Source organism: Nematolebias whitei, chromosome 2, assembly GCF_014905685.2.
Source record: "Nematolebias whitei isolate Nwh7 chromosome 2, NemWhi1, whole genome shotgun sequence".
Classification (NCBI taxonomy): domain Eukaryota; kingdom Metazoa; phylum Chordata; class Actinopteri; order Cyprinodontiformes; family Rivulidae; genus Nematolebias; species Nematolebias whitei.
In genome coordinates this window covers 27506427-27524445 of record NC_056499.1, presented here as the reverse complement: position 1 = coordinate 27524445, position 18019 = coordinate 27506427, and the positions used below count along the sequence as shown (strand labels likewise).

The 18019-nt window shown below is 39.2% G+C and overlaps 1 protein-coding gene across 1 annotated transcript in view; it reads left to right on the top strand.

The window, feature by feature from the left end:
• Nucleotides 1-16943, top strand: part of LOC119430156 (collagen and calcium-binding EGF domain-containing protein 1-like) — a 45887-nt gene extending 28944 nt beyond the window's left edge. Inside the window, exons 3-11 of the mRNA XM_037697596.1 lie at nt 8774-8826; nt 10270-10404; nt 10574-10711; nt 12297-12430; nt 12634-12748; nt 14339-14469; nt 15735-15770; nt 16443-16478; nt 16615-16943. Coding sequence (XP_037553524.1) covers nt 8774-8826; nt 10270-10404; nt 10574-10711; nt 12297-12430; nt 12634-12748; nt 14339-14469; nt 15735-15770; nt 16443-16478; nt 16615-16803 — 967 coding nt within the window. The 3' untranslated portion in view covers nt 16804-16943. The remainder of the gene's footprint in view (nt 1-8773; nt 8827-10269; nt 10405-10573; nt 10712-12296; nt 12431-12633; nt 12749-14338; nt 14470-15734; nt 15771-16442; nt 16479-16614) is intronic.
• Nucleotides 16944-18019: the final 1076 nt, after the last annotated feature.

Sequence of the window (18019 nt, the reverse complement as noted above, 5' to 3'; positions counted from 1 at the left end):
ATAATATAATATAATATAATATAATATAATATAATATAATATAATATGGTGTATTAAACAGCAGCCTGAACATAAGTCTGTTGTGAACAGATGGGTATGAATACTTATAGGTAAGAAATAGCAGCACAGATAAAGTGTCACATGTCCAATTAAATTGGAATTACAGTGATTATTCTGATTAGAGATTCACGAGTCTAACAGCCACAAGGTAGAAGCTGTTCCTCAGTAGTGGTTCTACATTTAATGCTCCATAACCGCCTGTCTGAGGAGAGCGGGGCAAAAACTGTGTGTGCTGGGTGAGTGGGGCCCTTCATGATGCAGGTGGCCCTCTTCCTGCATCTGGAGGTGTAAATGTCTGTGATGGTGGGGAGACTGACTCCAACATCTTCTGTGCAGCCTTCACCACTCTCTGCAAAGCTTTTCTTTCTGTAGCTGTGCAGCCTCCATGCCACACGTTGATGCTGGAGCACAGGATGCTCTCCACTGCACACCTGTAGAAGGAGGTGAGGACTGAGCTTCCTATTTCAGGTCACCTCAGCTGCCTGAGGGAGTAGAAGTAGTAACCAATAAATACAAGGAAAATACCATGTAAGTACAGGGTGACCAGTCATTTTAAATGCAAGTATCTGATAAATACCAGGTATATTTCTACCAGATTGATATGTTTTGCTACCATCCATCCATCCATCCATCCATCCATCCATCCATCCATCCATCCATCCATCCATCCATCCATCCATCCATCCATCCATCCATACCCTCTTTTCCTTTTCAACATCTAAGAATATCAAAATATTACTGAATTAAGTCGTATTCTCTGAAACAAATTTTCACAAAGCTATTTTAATTGGGACTCTTGTGTTCAGTCCAGGTGAGCTGCTGTGGTCACAACAGTTTGTCTCATCATGTTATAAAACCAGTGAGCTGGTTGTGGACTTTAGTAACAAGACCCATCATTCTTTCCTGCACATGAGCAGCTCCTTATTCGAGAAAGTCAGCAGCACAGAGCTTTAAAAAGTCTACACCACTGAGTGTCTTCTTCTTGAGCCTCAGCATCACACACCTGGCCAAGAAAACATGCAAGAATGTCCCACCCCTCCATTCTTAACACCCTTTACCGGGGAGCTACCTCACCATAAGAAAGTTTTGGGTTTGACTCCTGACTAGGACCTAAATACTGTGGAGCTTGCATGTTTTCCCTGTGCATGCATGGGTTTTCTTAGGTAATCCAGTTACTTCAACAGCCTAAAAACATGCATCGTAGGTACATCAGAATCTCTACATTGCCTTTAGGGTTAGACCTGCATGCACATCATTGTCTTGATAGGCGGGCAACCTGTCCAGGGTGTACTCCACCTTCCACCCATTTATGTCTTGTTTGTTTCAGTCACTAAAACAGATAAGGAAATCAAGCAGTCTGTAGTAAAAGTGGTGAGTCATCAATAGTAGATCAACTTTAATCAAGACAAGTACCGGTAAAAATGTTTTTGCTGCTGTTGCCCTTCTGCAAAAATGTAAAGTCGAGATGTTCTCCTGGTTCAAATAACATCTGCAACACGTTAACCCCAAGACCGACTGACTGATAGATGAATTGACTGACTAACTGAATGAGCGACACTCTTAATCTCAGCATTCAGTCTCCTTTTCTCCTCGTCAGCTCTCCTCCTGGCCTTATCCATCCCTCTCAACACACCCGGCCGCAGATTAAAGCTGCTCTCATCTGGATCTCATCAGTTTGGGCCAGTCCTAGAGTTTTATAGGCTATTTTTCATTCACAAGAAGGGGGAGGGGGTCTTGTAGCGATTCAGTGTGATTCTGCACGGAGGCTGGAGGAGAGTAAAAGTTACTTTCTGCCTTGAGGAGACCGTGAAACCCTTCTGGTAACAGAAATCAGTTTGGATGACAGAAATTCAAATTTCTTTCTCTTTTTCTTTAAAAGTTTGAGGATTTTTGTTCTTCCAGTTCCCTCTTTTAAAAAAAATTAAAAAAAATCCCCACTGTAATGTCTACAACATGTGTTGGATCGTTGTGGGATGGCTGGACGAGTGTCACATCCAAACCTCATAAATCAATTGTGGTTGAAATCTGTTGCCCAAAGCTGTGCTTCATAAAAAAGCTTCCACCGAACTGTAAGCAGCTTACACGAGAAAAGATCACATTGCAAAAACATTAAAATTATTTAAAGAGTTAAAATAATAGTTTTCTTTGTTCTTTATTCTGTCAAAAGTTGCTGCTGGGAAGAAGACGAAATATAGAAATTAGATTGAGTCATGCAGTAACTTCAGTGAAATAAACAAAAAGGATGAATAAACCAAAGGCCTTCAGACAACCTGCACCCAGGTTTATGTACCATCAGTTCAATAACTGAAAAAAAATTAAAAAGTGCAACTTTAAATTATAAGAAGCTGTGACATTATGGTAAACCCAAAATAAAATAAAAATAATAAAAAAAAATGGGAAAACATTTTGTAATTCTACAATTGTCATACATTTTATTACGAAGCTGAGAGAATCCGTCCACAGTGTTTTGCTTCTTGTTTTTCATGCACAGTAAATGTATTTATGCATATTAGGCCGGCAACAGACACACACACACACACACACAAATCACGTGCACACACCAAGTAAAGACGAGGACATTTTAATGCAGCGATGAGTTGATAAATTATTTTAAAATGATGCTATTTGACATTGTTCTTTGTTGTCAAGACTTTTTGCCAAGGAGTTGTTGAGGAGAAAAGATTAAATGCAGCTCTATAATTTGTTCAAAACATTTGTGAGAAAATTATACACCTTTGGGGAAAAAATTTTTGGCAGGGGTTTTCATGTTTTGAGTGTAATATCATAAACCATTTACAAAATTTGGAAGAGTTAGGTGCTTCATGTGTAAGCACCTTTCGTAAACTGGAGACACGTGATCTCTGATCCTATTTCACGGCACAGCATCAAAAATATTCAGTGATCAAAAGCTGATAAACACTTTATCAAGGGATTCATTAGGAAACATTTGTTCAGCAGCAGATTAAAAATGCTGTTTGTGATGGAAATATATCATTTATTGATCTGATTCCTGATACATTCAATATTATTTTACCATATTAATAACCCTTTTTATAACTCTAAGGTTGTTTTGTTATCACTGTTTGTGGAATGATGGTGCTAGTAGCAGCTGGATAGAGATGTTCACCACCCCACCCCTCATAAGGAACCTCAAGGAAATTTTATTTTCTGTGAGACTATTAGCCGCATGGGTTTGGTTCTGAAAATGCTAGGACAAGGCATATAGGAGTATGAGTTTCTATAAAACTAACTTTTTAATTTCATGAAGTCAGAACGGGTCAGAATCCAAAGAGGACGAGTTGATAAGTTCTGTACTTGTGATGCATTGACTCTTTGGCTCTGACTGTTCTCCAAAGCTTTGTAATAAACTTGATGAAGTCTGCACCTGCCTGTTGTCTCCAGAACAAAGAAGAAGAGGAGCAGAAACACAAAAGAGCATCCCTTTATTCAACAGGACAAAGTTAAATCATATTCTTAACATTTCGCCAACGGGTGGCCGCAGAAGAAAACACAATCTGGTGGTAATCTTTTGATGCATTTTAAAAATAAAACACTTGAACAAAAGCACATCCTAAGAAATGTTTCAAAGAGAATATTAAAGATAAATGAAATGTTCACATGGCAGCATTATGGCAAAACATCTTTTAAAGTGAGAAAATGTTGCCAATTCTTCAAAAATATGTGTTATTTACAGCAGTTATGAGTGCAAATATGATATGACCAGATTAATCTGCAAACCTGCAAGAATGCACCAACGTTACAAAACATGCACACAATATAACCTTCATCCTGATTGTGGCACAAAAAGCTCTAAATAAAACATTTCTTCCTTTATTTATATTAAATATGTACAACATCAGTTACAAAATTCATGTAACATGTCCAGGGTGCCTCTTGCACAGTGATGGCTGGACAAGGGCACCAGTGACGCTTTGTAATGCCTATCACCCATCTCCAGCTCAAGCCATGCCACGTCTCCCTTGTTTCTCACAGCAATCAGACCTGATTCCACTCACCTGTTCAGCTCAACTAGTTCACGTGCTCTGCACCTTTTATAAGTTCCAGTCTCGCTCTCCACCAGTGCTGAATTATTACACCACTCCTAGTCCCTGATAGTGAAGCCTTTCATCAAAGTATCTTGTTCCATAGCTTTGTATCCTTGCCTTGAACCGTCGCCTGTTTTTTGACGCCTCGCCTGCCCCTTTGCATTTCATCTGCGTTCTGACCACGGTTTTTGACTCTGCAATTTTCCTAACGACCACGACATCGGATCTCGACATGGCTCAGTCTTCTGCTACCTGTGACCCTTGTATGACCCCTGCTACTATCACGGACCACGGATTTGGATTTACTGACCTCGAACGGTTCCAAGATCTGTGCCACTGCTGCAGCCCACACTGCACGAGCGACATCACTGGCACCAGCGTGACATCAGCACCTGCCACGTCCAGACTGAGAAGATTGGACTCCCACCTTTTGGGAAAGCAGGGGAAGAGAAACTATTGTATGAGGGGCTGAAACAATAGCAGAATGTGAGACAGGGGCCGATGGGGGTCAACGGGGGCCGCTGACCATGACAATACCTACTGTATTCATTTCATATTATATATCTAAAATAAATCATATATTCTACACTGTATTTATTATGACATCCCAGATTTAAATAAACAACTCTTGTTTGTGTTTGACACAATACTTTTTTTATTTCTGGATGGACAATATGATAGTAACTCGTTCCAACAGTGTTGCTGTGTCGGGGGTTCTCTGTGTTTCCTTGTCATCATTCAGAATACATACTGTAAGAAGAGCTTCTGATGATAACGGTTTAAATCATATATCTGTGTCCGCCAGTAAAGCATTTATTTCTTTATTATTAGTTAATTTAGCATCACAATTTGTCTGATTTGTACATAAAGTGACAAGCAGGAGGAAATAAAATGAATATCACTTTACAAATATGCTCAAAAACGTTTTTAGAGCAAGTCACTTCAACACTCACACTAATCTGGCAGGAATAGGTTTAACATTGATCAGCCTTTGTGATGCAGGTAAGTAATGAGTATAAAGTAAACCTGGATTAACCCTCAGTGAGGTCGGTACTCCATCCCTCTGCTTCATGGCATCTGTTCCTCATCCCTCCACCCAGCTGCTCCTCTTTGTGGTTTGTTGTCTGCCTGGTTCCAGATGTGAGATGTCAACACTGTGCACATGTGTCACGTCAGCCATGAGGGTGGTTGTTGGTACAAAAGTTTATTAGGTGTTTACTTTTTCCACCTTTCTCAGATGAGTTGTTTCTTTTGGACAGAGGGAAGTCTCTAAGCTGAGACGATGCCTCTGTTCTGCAGTGTTGGGACGTTCCGTCATACGTTTTAGTGGTTCTGGTTTTTTACATAATTTTCAAATACTTTACTTTGATGAGGATAAACACTTTGTGTCTTCTTGACTGTTTGAGAAATTTAAGACTTTATTTGCTTTAAAAAAATCTATCATTGATACTCATACTCACACATTTTTATTGTGATTGCAAACAGTTGAGACAGTTTGGGCATCTGGTAAGGGTCTCCCTGGGCGCCACTAGGGAGGTGCTTCGAGCATCTCCTTGAAGAGCTGGAAGAGGGGGCTGATGTCTGGGCCTCTCTGCTAAAGCTGCTGCCCCCATGACCTGACTTTGGAACAAGTGAAAGATTGTGGATGGATAGATAACACAACTAATTACACTTAGCAAACACATAAATAGCTATATCATAATCATTTTTTTTTAAATACAGAGTTAAAATTAGGTGTGGTGGTAGCTTATGAGGTGCACAAAGTTAAACTGAATGCAATGATGTGGAGATGGCAAATGTCAATATTTTATTCGTAATATAACATAGATGGCAGATCAAAAGTTTAATCTGAGTAAATGTAACATTTTAAAGGAAAAATATGTTGATTCAAAATTTCACAGTGTCAACAAATCCCAAAAAAGTTGGGACAAGTAGCAATAAGTGGCTGGAAAAAGGAAATTGAGCATATAACGAACAGCTGGAACACCAATTAACATTAATTAGGTCAATTGACAACATGATTGGGTATAAAAAGAGCTTCTCAGAATGTCAGTGTCTCTCAGAAGCCAATATGGTAAGAGGATCACCAATTCCACCATTGTTGCGCAGAAAGATAGTGCAGCAATACCAGAATGGTGTTACCCAGCGTAAAATAGCAAAGACTTTTAAGTTATCATCATCAACCGTGCATAACATCATCAAAAGATTCAGAGAATCTGGAACAATCGCTGTGCGTAAAGGTCAAGGCCGTAAAACTCTACTGGATGCTCGTGATCTCCGGGCCCTTAAACGTCACTGCACCTCAAACAGGAATGCCACTGTCAAGGAAATAACAGAATGGGCTCAGGAATACTTCCAGAAAGCATTGTCAGTGTACACAATCCACTGTTCCATCCGCCGTTGCAAGCTGAAACTCTACAGTGCAAAGATGAAGCCATTTCTAAGCAAGCTCCACAAGCTCAGACGTTTGCACTGGGCCAGGGGTCATTTAAAATGGAGTGTGGCAAAATGGAAGACTGTTCTGTGGTCAGATGAGTCACGATTTGAAGTTCTTTATGGAACACTGGGACGCCATGTCATCTGGACCAGAGAGGACAAGGATAGCCCAAGTTGTTATCAACGCTCCTTTCAGAAGCCTGCATCACTGATGGTATGGGGTTGCATGAGCGCTTGTGGCATGGACAGCTTGCATGTCTGGAAAGGCACCATTAATGCAGAGAACTATGTTCAGGTTCTAGAACAACATATGCTCCCATCTAGACGTCATCTCTTTCAGGGAAGACCCTGCATTTTTCAACACGATAATGCCAGACCACATTCTGCAGCAATCACAACATCATGGCTACGTAGGAGAAGGATCCGGGTACTGAAATGGCCAGCCTGCAGTCCAGATCTTTCACCTATAAAGAACATTTGGCACATCATAAAGAGGAAGGTGCGACAAAGAAGGCCCAAGACGATTGAACAGTTAGAGGCCTGTATTAGACATGAATGGGAGAGCATTCCTATTTCTAAACTTGAGAAACTGGTCTCCTCTGTCCCCAGACGTCTGTTGAGTGTTGTAAGAAGAAGGGGGGATGCCACACAGTGGTAAAAATGGACTTGTCCCAACTTTTTGGGGATTTGTTGACGCCATGAAATTTGGAAACAACAGATTTTTCCCTTAAAATTATACATTCTCTCAGTTTAAACTTTTGATCTGTGATTTGTGTTATATTCTGAATAAAATATTAGATGTTGGCACCTCCACATCATTGCATTCAGTTTTTATTCCCAATTTGTTTAGTGTCCCAACTTTTTTGGAATCCGGTTTGTGTATATATATATATATATATATATATATATATATACGGCTTTCTTGGACTGTGAGGTCTCAGTCTCTGATAGAGGACATTTGCAAACTGAGGTGTACCGCAAACCCACCCACACAGACCAATATTTGCAGTTTGACTCCCATCACCCTTTGGAGCACAAGTTAGGAGTCATCAGGACTCTGTATCACAGAGCAGACAGCGTCCCCACTAGCTCAGGAGCCGGGCAGAAGGAGAAATCCCACACAAAACAGGCTCTAGAGCAATGTGGATATCCTAACTGGGCCTTCCTGAAAGCAGAGAAGAAACCCAAACAGGACTCCAGTCAGCCAACAGGTGAAAAGGAGGAACCCAGACCCAGACCAGTGGTCATTCCAATGTTGAGGGAGTATCAGAGAAACTGAGACGTTTATTTTCTAAACATAACGTCCCAGTGGCTTTTAAACCCCAAAATACATTACGGCATAGACTGGTTCATCCCAAAGATCCAGTCCCCCGGCACAAACAGAGTAATGTTGTGTATGCTGTTCAGTGTCAGGAGGGCTGTGATCAGTCTTACATCGGGGAAACAAAACAGCCACTGGCCAAAAGGATGGCCCAGCACAGAAGATCAACATCATCAGGCCAGGACTCTGCGGTCTACACTCATCTCCAGGCCAGCGGTCACTCTTTCAGGGATGAAGATGTTCACATCCTGGACAGAGAGGAACGATGGTTTGAGAGAGAAGTAAAGGAGGCCATCTTTGTGAAAAGAAACCGTCCATCATTAAACAGGGGTGGAGGCCTCCGGGTTCAACTGTCCCCCTCTTACAATGCTGTGATTGCTAGTATCACTCAGCCCTCTGTGAACAGTAAACAGCCATCAGTGTGCTAATGATCCATCGTTAGGCTGATGGTCCTTCTTGAGCATGTGATCAGCTGGTTTTGGTTGTCAGCAGCAAAACTGGTTGATCCACTCTGAGAAGGTGCTATTTAAGAGACTGAGATGAATACAGCTCCTCAGACTGAGAAAGTCTCTTGGATGAGAGACGAAATGTTTCTACATTTTTTTGTTGATTTATTTTGTTTTGTTTTTTTGAATGTCCAGAGGACCAGATTTAATTTTTTTAGATTTTTCTACCTGGATTATTGAGCATGCATCAGGATAGCTGAGAGTAATTCACCCACAATCTAAGTGGTCATTGAGCACGTGAGATCTTTGTTTAAAACTGTGCCATGCAAGGCAGCGAAGCCTTCAAGAAATGCTAGTGTAATTTACTCTTTTCCATAAAATATTAAATTATACTTTTAAAGTATGCTTGTTTCTAACATTTTTGTAGACACACTTGTAATTATCCTTTCTTTTCTAATATACAGGAGGAAGTGCTGTGGTGGATTCAGGTTTGTGATGGGCCAGTGCATACCTGAAAGTAGGTAAACCAAACAGACTTTGTATTTTCCTCATTTGCTGTTTTGCTCTTCCCTTTGTTGTTCATCGATTAAAACAAGCCGCAGAAACACAATCTCTGCAATCAGTGAATGGGCATGTTCAGGATTTATTCATAAATGGTTTTGTCACTTTAAGGTCCTATAATGTGTAAGTCAAATGTGCAACATTTTGGGAAAGTAACTATTAAAAGGAAACATAAAGAATTATTTTTTAATGCGAAACGGCCTAATTTCTGCAGAGCAACAGTGTTTGTCACTAGAGGACGCTGTGGCTCGTCCTGACAGTCACAGCATGAGCAGAAAAATGGTTTAAAAACTCTGCTGATGCGCATAAGCTTAAAAAAGGTCAATAATTTAAAATCTGGACTAGATTTTACATAGAAGTGTTTGTGTAGACAACCCCTGAACTCCAGAAATGCAACAATGAAGTTAAATGGAGGTTAATACATAACTGCTTATTTCTGTTTTCCATTCAGCTTAAAGAGTTCAACGCTGTGGTTCTGGCAGCATTTGAAGGTTTGAAATGAGGCATGAAGGGATCAGATATGAATGTGATGGTTTAACAGTTTCTCTCTGCCCAAAGTATGCATAAAAAAATTTAGCAGTTTGATGAAAAACAAAAGTTTATTTTTAGTCTTTACAGCAAACAATAGTTTTATTCTACTACAGTATATAGTGTAAAGTGTAGCTATATATCCACTTTGGTTCAGTTCAAGTTAAAAATATTTTTCCTTTTGAATGTTTTTCTGCTCACAGTCCCACAGTACATCACAATCTGTCAATCCACAATAATCTCAAATGTCAGCACAGATAGAAAAACTAAATAATTTATGATAACATTATACATGTAATGACTTTATCTTCTTTAAACCCTGGAAGACATGAGAAAATAATTCAAAACCACTAAAAGCAAAGATGATGTTTTCCAGTTGTGGACTTATAAATAGGACTTCTTCCTTCATATTTGTTGGCCTTTATAAAGACGAAGTCCACCAGAGGATACTTGGTTCTGACAACTTGTTTTTATTTTCGGTGCAAGTCCAAACTGAACTTGGAAAGAAATCTTTTCAGTTTTCTGCTCCATCTTCTCGGAACCAGTTGCAGAAATACATGAACCTAAAGGAGCTGTTGTCACAAAATGTTTATGAGGCTATGCTTACTGATTTGGAGAAGGGATCATCTGTCTGCAAATATTTAACTGAGGAATCTTTCAGTTAGTTAGTTTTTGATGAAGTTCACTTTTTTCTGTTTTTGCTGTGAATGTTCTGTAATGTCTGTGTGCTGCTGCCAGACTTGGCCAGGATTCTCTTGCAAAAGAGATTTTTAATCTCAGTGGGATTTTTCTGGTGAAATAAAGGTGAAATAAATAAATTTGAGAAGAGATTTTTTAAAGCATTTTCCTCCTGTTTTGTGTTTTGATGCAGGTGTGGACGTGTGTGCAGCGTCGCCCTGTGAGCAGCAGTGCACTGATAACTTTGGGCGAGTCATCTGCACGTGTTACCCTGGCTACCGCTTCGACAGGGAAAGACATCGCACTCACAAATCTCCCTACTGCCTGGGTTAGTACAGTCCCCTCTCAGGATGTAGTTGTATCTTCATGGTCCTATTAAAACACAACATTATTGACATGTATAAACTTCACATGTTCTATATTTAGCATCTGCATTCCATTAAGTCTTTGTCCCCTGCCTCTCCTTTCCTGTTCCAATTCGTCCTGTGCACACACAGATATTGATGAGTGTGGGAACTCGAGCAGCAGTTTGTGCGACCACGAGTGTGTGAACACAGTGGGCAGTTTTCAGTGTCGCTGTCACAGTGGTTACATACTCGCACCGGACCAGCGGTCCTGCATCCCCGTACACAACTGTAAGTTTCTGCATCACCATCAGAAGAGCGCACATGTTTGAGACAGAAAATGACATATGAGGCCATCAGCTGACTTTATAATCGGGAATGACAACATGACAAAGAGCTCAGGGTGTATGACCCGGCTACCGAGGATTCTGACCCCAGTTTGAACCAGCAGCTACAAAATGTACCTGAGATTAAATGGCTGATGTCATGAGACAAAGAAGCCACATCAGAGGACGCAGGTCCATGACCCTAAAAATCAAGATTAGGGATCAGGGTGATGAATTTTCCAACAAAATACACTTCCTGTACCACATATAATTATGTATGTTGACAAGGTTTACATTTTACTTGGTTAGATAAATACAAGTTTGATCAAAACTACTCACTTTAATAATCTGTGGCATGGACTAAACTAAAGGCTGGACTGCACAACATGTGGCAGAAGTTTTAAAGATGTGACCGATTGCTCTATATGTAGAAATAAAATTCTAAAATAATAACATAAAAGATTACTTTGACCCTCAGTGTGAGCAGTTCAAGGTTCTTTATTGTCATTCGCATCACATGTGTTACACAAGGTGGACTGAAATCGTGTACTCAGGGTCCCAGTTAAACCCCAAAATAGCAACAATATAAAATATAAAAAAAAAACAGTATACAAGGATCTAAGATATATGTTAAGATATACGCCAACAATCAGTCAGAGTCAGAGATTTATTTATTGTCGTTCGCACCACATGTGGTACATGTGGTGGTACAATACGCTAAAAGATATAAGATATACGCTAAACACCAATAATGTAAAATAATATGGTATATTAAACAGCATCCCGAAGATGACTCTGAGAGCAGCCATCGTTACATGGAAATAAAAGGACAGACTAACAGCTGTAGCACATCTGTCTATCAGCTATCAATCACGGTGCAATAAGATTCATAACTGGCTGTAACCACCATACCCATCACTGCACCAACTGGTCATCATTAACTTCACGCAGTCTCTCACACTGGTTTATTTTTAAATCACTTCTTGGTCTGCTGCCTTCATACATCTCCTCCTGTATGTCACTCCATGAGTGCAGCTACATCGTGCGCTCTCAGGACATAATTACTTGCAGTGTCCCCTCCACCAAACTTGGCAAAAGGGCCTTCTCTTACTCTGCTCCTGTTTCCTGGAATATCTTACAAAAACATCTGAAGCGCTCGACCTCGACCTCTCTAAGGGATTTTAAACATCTGCTAAATTCTTGTCAAAAACCAACGCAGACTAGTTCCTGTTTTTACTATTTTATATTGTTTTATAATGTAGCTGGGATTTTTCTTGTTTCGTTTTTATATAATTTCTTCTATTTACCTTTCATTTTATATGCTTTTTACACGATTGTCTGTTGTTGTCTGTACCTCATCTGTGTTTTTTGTTTAAAACAGGTCTCTCTTGTAAATGAGTCCTTGCGGCTCAATGAGACTGTATAAATAAAAGTTAAATAAAAAATAAACATGTTCCATCAAATAGCCTATAATTGAACATACAGTTTTTAGACAATGCACTTTGATTGTATCTTGGAAAAAAAAACTGTAACCGTGTTTTGCTGTGCAGTGAGTTCATCGGGGAAGTCCGACACCTTGATGAGTGCTGGTACCTGCTCGTTCACCTGTCAGGATTTCATCAACATGAAAAACAACCTGCTTCAGTTAAAGCTGCGGCTGGGAAACACACAGTCGTCCAACCAGGTAACACCGTCATCAAACAAAACACAACCTAACTGCCGTCTGTCTGGTTAAAGGATTTTACATTTATTAATTATAAACATTTATTTAATGCATGACTGAGGTCAGCAGCCTGAGTTTAAGAAGAAAAAAAAAAAATGACAAAAGATGCGTGATCACACATCCCAGCTCTGTATTTATTCATCCTTCTTCTTTATTGTTTGTAGGTTTCTGGTCTGGCAAACAGCAGTGACAAACCATCTCAGGGACGAGGAGGAAAAGGTCCCGATGGGCCCTGTCTTCCTGGTTTACCTGGCCCTCCAGGAGCTCCAGGTGTCCCAGGTAATAAAAAGGAGACTACAATGTTGGAAACTGGGTTGGCTCCAGAGGCTGCTGACGCTAAATGTGCAAGATGACTTGAGGGATTAACAAAATAATGTATTACAAATAAATAATCACCTTGCATACCAATGTTTTAAACAAGAAAATACACAAACACACATTAAAAGGAGATTTTATCATTTAAACTACAGAAATTGCATTTCCTGTGAAAATACAATGTGAATGCTTATTGCTGAAGAACTTGCTGAAAAACAGCTGAAATTAACATGTTGAAATGAAGCTGCAATAGAACAAGCCAAGTTAGCAGAAGAAAGCAAAAATAACAAATCTGCTGAATTAGGTTTAAATAAGCAGAATTTAGCACAAAAACTTGGAAATTAACTTTAAAAAAGCTGAAATTAGCACACACAAAAAATAGCTGAAAAATAGCTGAAAGGGCAGAAAGAAGCTTAAATTACCAGAAGGAAGTGAAAGGAGCTAAACGATGTGGAATTAGCTTTAAAAGTTAAAAATAACATAAAACAGCTGAATAGTAGCTGAAATAACTGAAACTATCAGAAACAAGCTGAAAAAAGCATAACAAGCTGCAATTTGCAGAAAGATGTAAATTAAGTAGCAGAAAATGGCACAAAAAAATTGAATTTATCTGAAAACAGCTAAAATTAGCTTAAAGGGTAGCTGAAAAAGTAGAACAAGCTTAAATTAGCAGAAGAAAGCAGAAAGAACATGTTTGCCCAATCAGGCTGGAAGAAGCAAAAATTAGCACAAAAAAAAAGGAAATTATCTGAAAAGAACTGAAATGAGCAAATAAAACAGTTGAAAAGTAGCTAAAAATGTAGAAAGAATCCGAAATAACAAGACGGATATCGAGAGAGCACATTTTTGCTGCATTAGGCTGAAAAAAGTTTAAATGAGTGCAAAAAATGTGGAATTAGCTGAAAGGGCTTAAATTAGCATAAAAACAGCTATATAGTTGCTGAAATAGTAGAAAAAGCTGAAACTTGCAGAAATAAGCTGAAAGGAGCATAAGCAGAAATTAGCAAGAAGAAGTTAGAAGAAGCACAAACAATGTTGTAGTTAGCAGAAAGAATCTGAAAGGAGCACAAAAGAGCTAAAAGAACAGCTGAAATTAGCTGAGAAATTTTTTAATTTGCACAAAGAAGCAGAAAGAAGCAGAACCAGAACAAAATGTGAAAGGAGCAGCAAAATGTTGGAAACAGATCTAAAGATCTGAAGGATGTAAAATGAGCTAATTTAATTTTACATGAGAAAAAAGTGTCAGAAAAGGCTAAATATTTCAACAAGCTAAAGTTGCACCAATGCCAAAGGTCATAGCAGGATTGTCCTGAAAGAGCTGAACGTTTTGATATACAGTATGATTTGTTGAATTAGCTTGAAAACTGCAGGAAGAGAATCACAACGAAAAGCATATGAAAGAAAAATGGATCACAATAGGTGAATGCTTCATAAACATTCGCACAATAATGTTATTACTAAAATATATATTCTGTTAGGAAGACTGAACCTCTGACTTTTTGCATTTGCTTGCTTTAGAATAAGTCTGTCATATTTTTCACCTGTCTTTACCAGGACACCCAGGAGAACCAGGAAACCCTGGAAAACCAGGAGAGAGAGGCCATCCTGGCTCAAGGGGCGACATGGGGCCCATGGGTCCAGAACCAGATCTGAGCCATATAAAGAGGGGCCGCAGGGGGCCAGTGGTAAGAAAACAAACCCACTGGCATCTTAATACTGAAACCACTAGAGGCAGCAACACAGAAAATAATGCAAAAAGAAAAATAATTTCAGAATGGAGATCAGATTTTAAATTCAGCATACCTTCAGAATACAATGGTTTTAATGACTCTTTTTATTTTCTAGCATAAAAAAATTTCTGAATAAAATATAAAATAAATAATAAAAATAAATAAAAATGCAATGAAAACATCAACATGTCCTGTTTCCATTCCGTTGTATGTGGTCTGGGTAGTGGAGTAACTTTGGGTTCATTGTCTGGGGAGTGGTGGCGCAGAGGTTAGAGAAGGTGAGCCTGTGATTAGAAGGTTGCCAGTTCGACTCCTCGAACCAGCAACATCAAAATGTGGGTGGAAATTGTGAAACACCTGCCTCCACCCTCATTTGCCTCCCTCTGGGCCCTTGAGCAAGGCCCTTAACCCCCACCCCCTGCTCCCAAACAGGCCTCTCTTGAAAATGAGTTCTCATGACTCAATGAGACTACCTGTATAAATAAAGGTTTTTAAAAAAGTGTTTTAGGTAAGTGAAAAGTGTTTGAGTACCAATCTGACCTTGTGTCTGTAATCAACAAAAAAACAATGCTCAGTCTCTCCACACAGCAAACAAAGTGAATAATTTGTCTTTGTCCTGTTAATGTTCATAACATAAAGACTATAAACAGAACTATTCTGACTTACTGCCATTCAAACTCCATTTCTAGAAAAGACTGGAACTTTTGTATTATAACAAAAATCTTAAATCTTTAGATATATTTGAACTTTTATGAAACAAACTCAAGTAGAAAGAAATTTGTTTTTAACACTGTTGCTGACAGCTTTATTCCTGATATCTGAGGGGTCAAAGGTCATCCTGCATAGTCATTTAGCTCTGACAACACCCTGCTTGCGGAGACTAAACCTTTAGTTTGGTGATTTTTGTCTTGATGATATCGCTGATATTCTTGCTGATGTTATAAACTATAAACTGCTTTGTCTGATTTTATCTGGCAACCATCTTGAATGTGTTGTGAACTTGTTTGCATTTTCTAAAAACAAAATTTGTTTTTCGTTCTGTGCGCAAGCATTAAAAACGGACTAAAGTAGTTTAGTTCTGATGCACAGAACTAAAAGAGGCAGGAACTGTCTGATAACCACAGGACGCTGTAGATAACAGGAAGCTCACTGTGTTTGTACCACACACACATTTGGAAAAGCCTAAAAAGATAATGGTCATGTTGTGATCATTCTCTCAGGGGCTGCCGGGGGCAACAGGAAGAGATGGATTAAAGGTTTGTAAAGTCCATCTTCTTTTCATCCTCACGTGGTTTTACTATCTGTGTGTGCTTGTCTCCACCTGCTCTCTGCATGAACTGTATGCTGCACCAATCACCGCAGGAGGCGTGGGACACTTTGGACCACGTCAGTCCAGTCTAAAATAATTAAAAATAACTTTTAACACTTTCATATTTTGTGATTATGACCATTTTTACGATGTGACATACTTTGAATTTTAAGTTGGAAGACAAAAGTTGATCAGTGCAGCTGGACAACAAAGGGTTAACCCTTCATGAAGCTGCTGCAGCAGGAGAAATGTGGGCGTGGCAGAGAGCCGCAGGTGGCAGAGAGGAGATCATGACAGGCTGCAGAGGGAGCGCCTTCCTGCACCTGTGGGCTGCACGAAGGTGCAGCAGGTGCTAAATAATTTAAAACAATTTATTTTAAATATACAATCGATGCCGCTTGTGTGGCTTATTCATCAATCAGCCAATTGTGTGTCATGTCTACTCTTACTTTGAAAAACTGCGAAAGTCAAAATGCAAATTAGCGAAGGACTACTGTATTTGTATTTTCTAAATACATTTTATGCACTAAAAATCTTGGCTAATGCTCTGTGCTTATATAATAATACACTTTTAGTCACACCAGCTAAGCTAAAAAAACTGTGCTACTGTTATTTTCAGGGTGAGCGAGGAGCTCCTGGTCCCAGAGGTCCACCTGTAAGTGATTACACCCACATTTTCATGAATAGTAGTGTTTAGTGCTTGGTTTCCATTTTAAATGCATGCTTTTACTCACCATTTTGTGTTAGCAAAACATAACATCACGTTAACCAGCTCCTCCACTTGTCTCCAGGGACCACCCGGCTCCTTCGACTTCCTGCTGCTCATGATGGCCGACATCCGCAATGACATCATCGAGCTCCAGGAGAAGGTGTTCGGTGAGCGGCGAGGTCTCTCTCTGGACAGTCCTCCTCAGTCCAGCGGGGAGGAGGACTTTGTCGAGTGGGGCTCTGGACCAGAGGATGTTCCGCTCAATACATGACCCGTTCACAAACCTGCTGAGAGGAGCTGTAGAAGGAGACCAATAAAAACAAACTCCAAACCTGGAGATCAGAGCATCAACAAGCTCCTCACATTGCAGCTGAAGAGAACAGAGCAATGGCTTTGGATGAACGGAGTAAAACGGAGAGATATTTTGTGCAGAACGTCAAGTGAGACACTGTGAGACTTTTTATGTCTGAACCAACTTTAAATGAGGACTTTTATTGTGAAAATATTTTCCTTTTCCTGAGTTTGTCCATGGAAGCTGTAGTGATGGATCGTTTTCAAGGTATCAGTAAATGTTTTCCAGGAAAGACTGTTTTTCTTTTCCACACCTGTTTGAGGTGTCCAGTGATGCTGCCTGACACGTGAAACTGATATATTGAGGTATACTACAAATAATTCAAGAGACTTATGAGCCTTGTAATGCTGAAACTGTACAAAGTGATAACTCATCTTCAGTTATGATGTGAAAATAAGTAGCATCTGCAGGAACGTGCTGAAAATGAATCAATCAAGTAATTCAACACACAGAATGGATAGTGTTATATTATAATTAAAATATGCAATAAAACTTATATAAGGAAACAAAATATTATTACTTTAGTTGTTAAAATGATTTGTGAACTTATTGTTAGAACCTTGGTTGAGATGGATGCTGCACATAATCTGTAACAAATAGCTAATCCTAATCTGGAGGACTAAGACGAAGAGCTGGTTGAAATATTTTATTTTTGTTTTGTTTTTTAATAACTAGGAGGCAGCTCTTGAAATGACTGATCCCTTTTACAGGTTTGTTTTAATTAATACACTATGATTATTTTGGGGGTGTTTGTAAATGGATCATTTCCAAAATAAAAAATATTACATCATGTAATATGACATAACAATCAAGCTAAATGCATTAAACTAATGTACATATTTTTATTCTCATTCAGTGTCCGCTAGAAGTCTAAGCCTATAGCAACATAACAAGCCAACCCTAACTATAGGATTTATCAAAAAGGAAAGTCTTAAGCCCAGTCTTAAAACTGGACAATGTGTCAACCATGAACTTTGTTTGAAATACATACACACACACACACACACACACACACACACACACACACACACACACACACACACACACAGATATATATATATATATATATATATATATATATATATATATATATATATCAAAGGTATTCTGCTTAATTGTTTCTCTCATTTTCTCA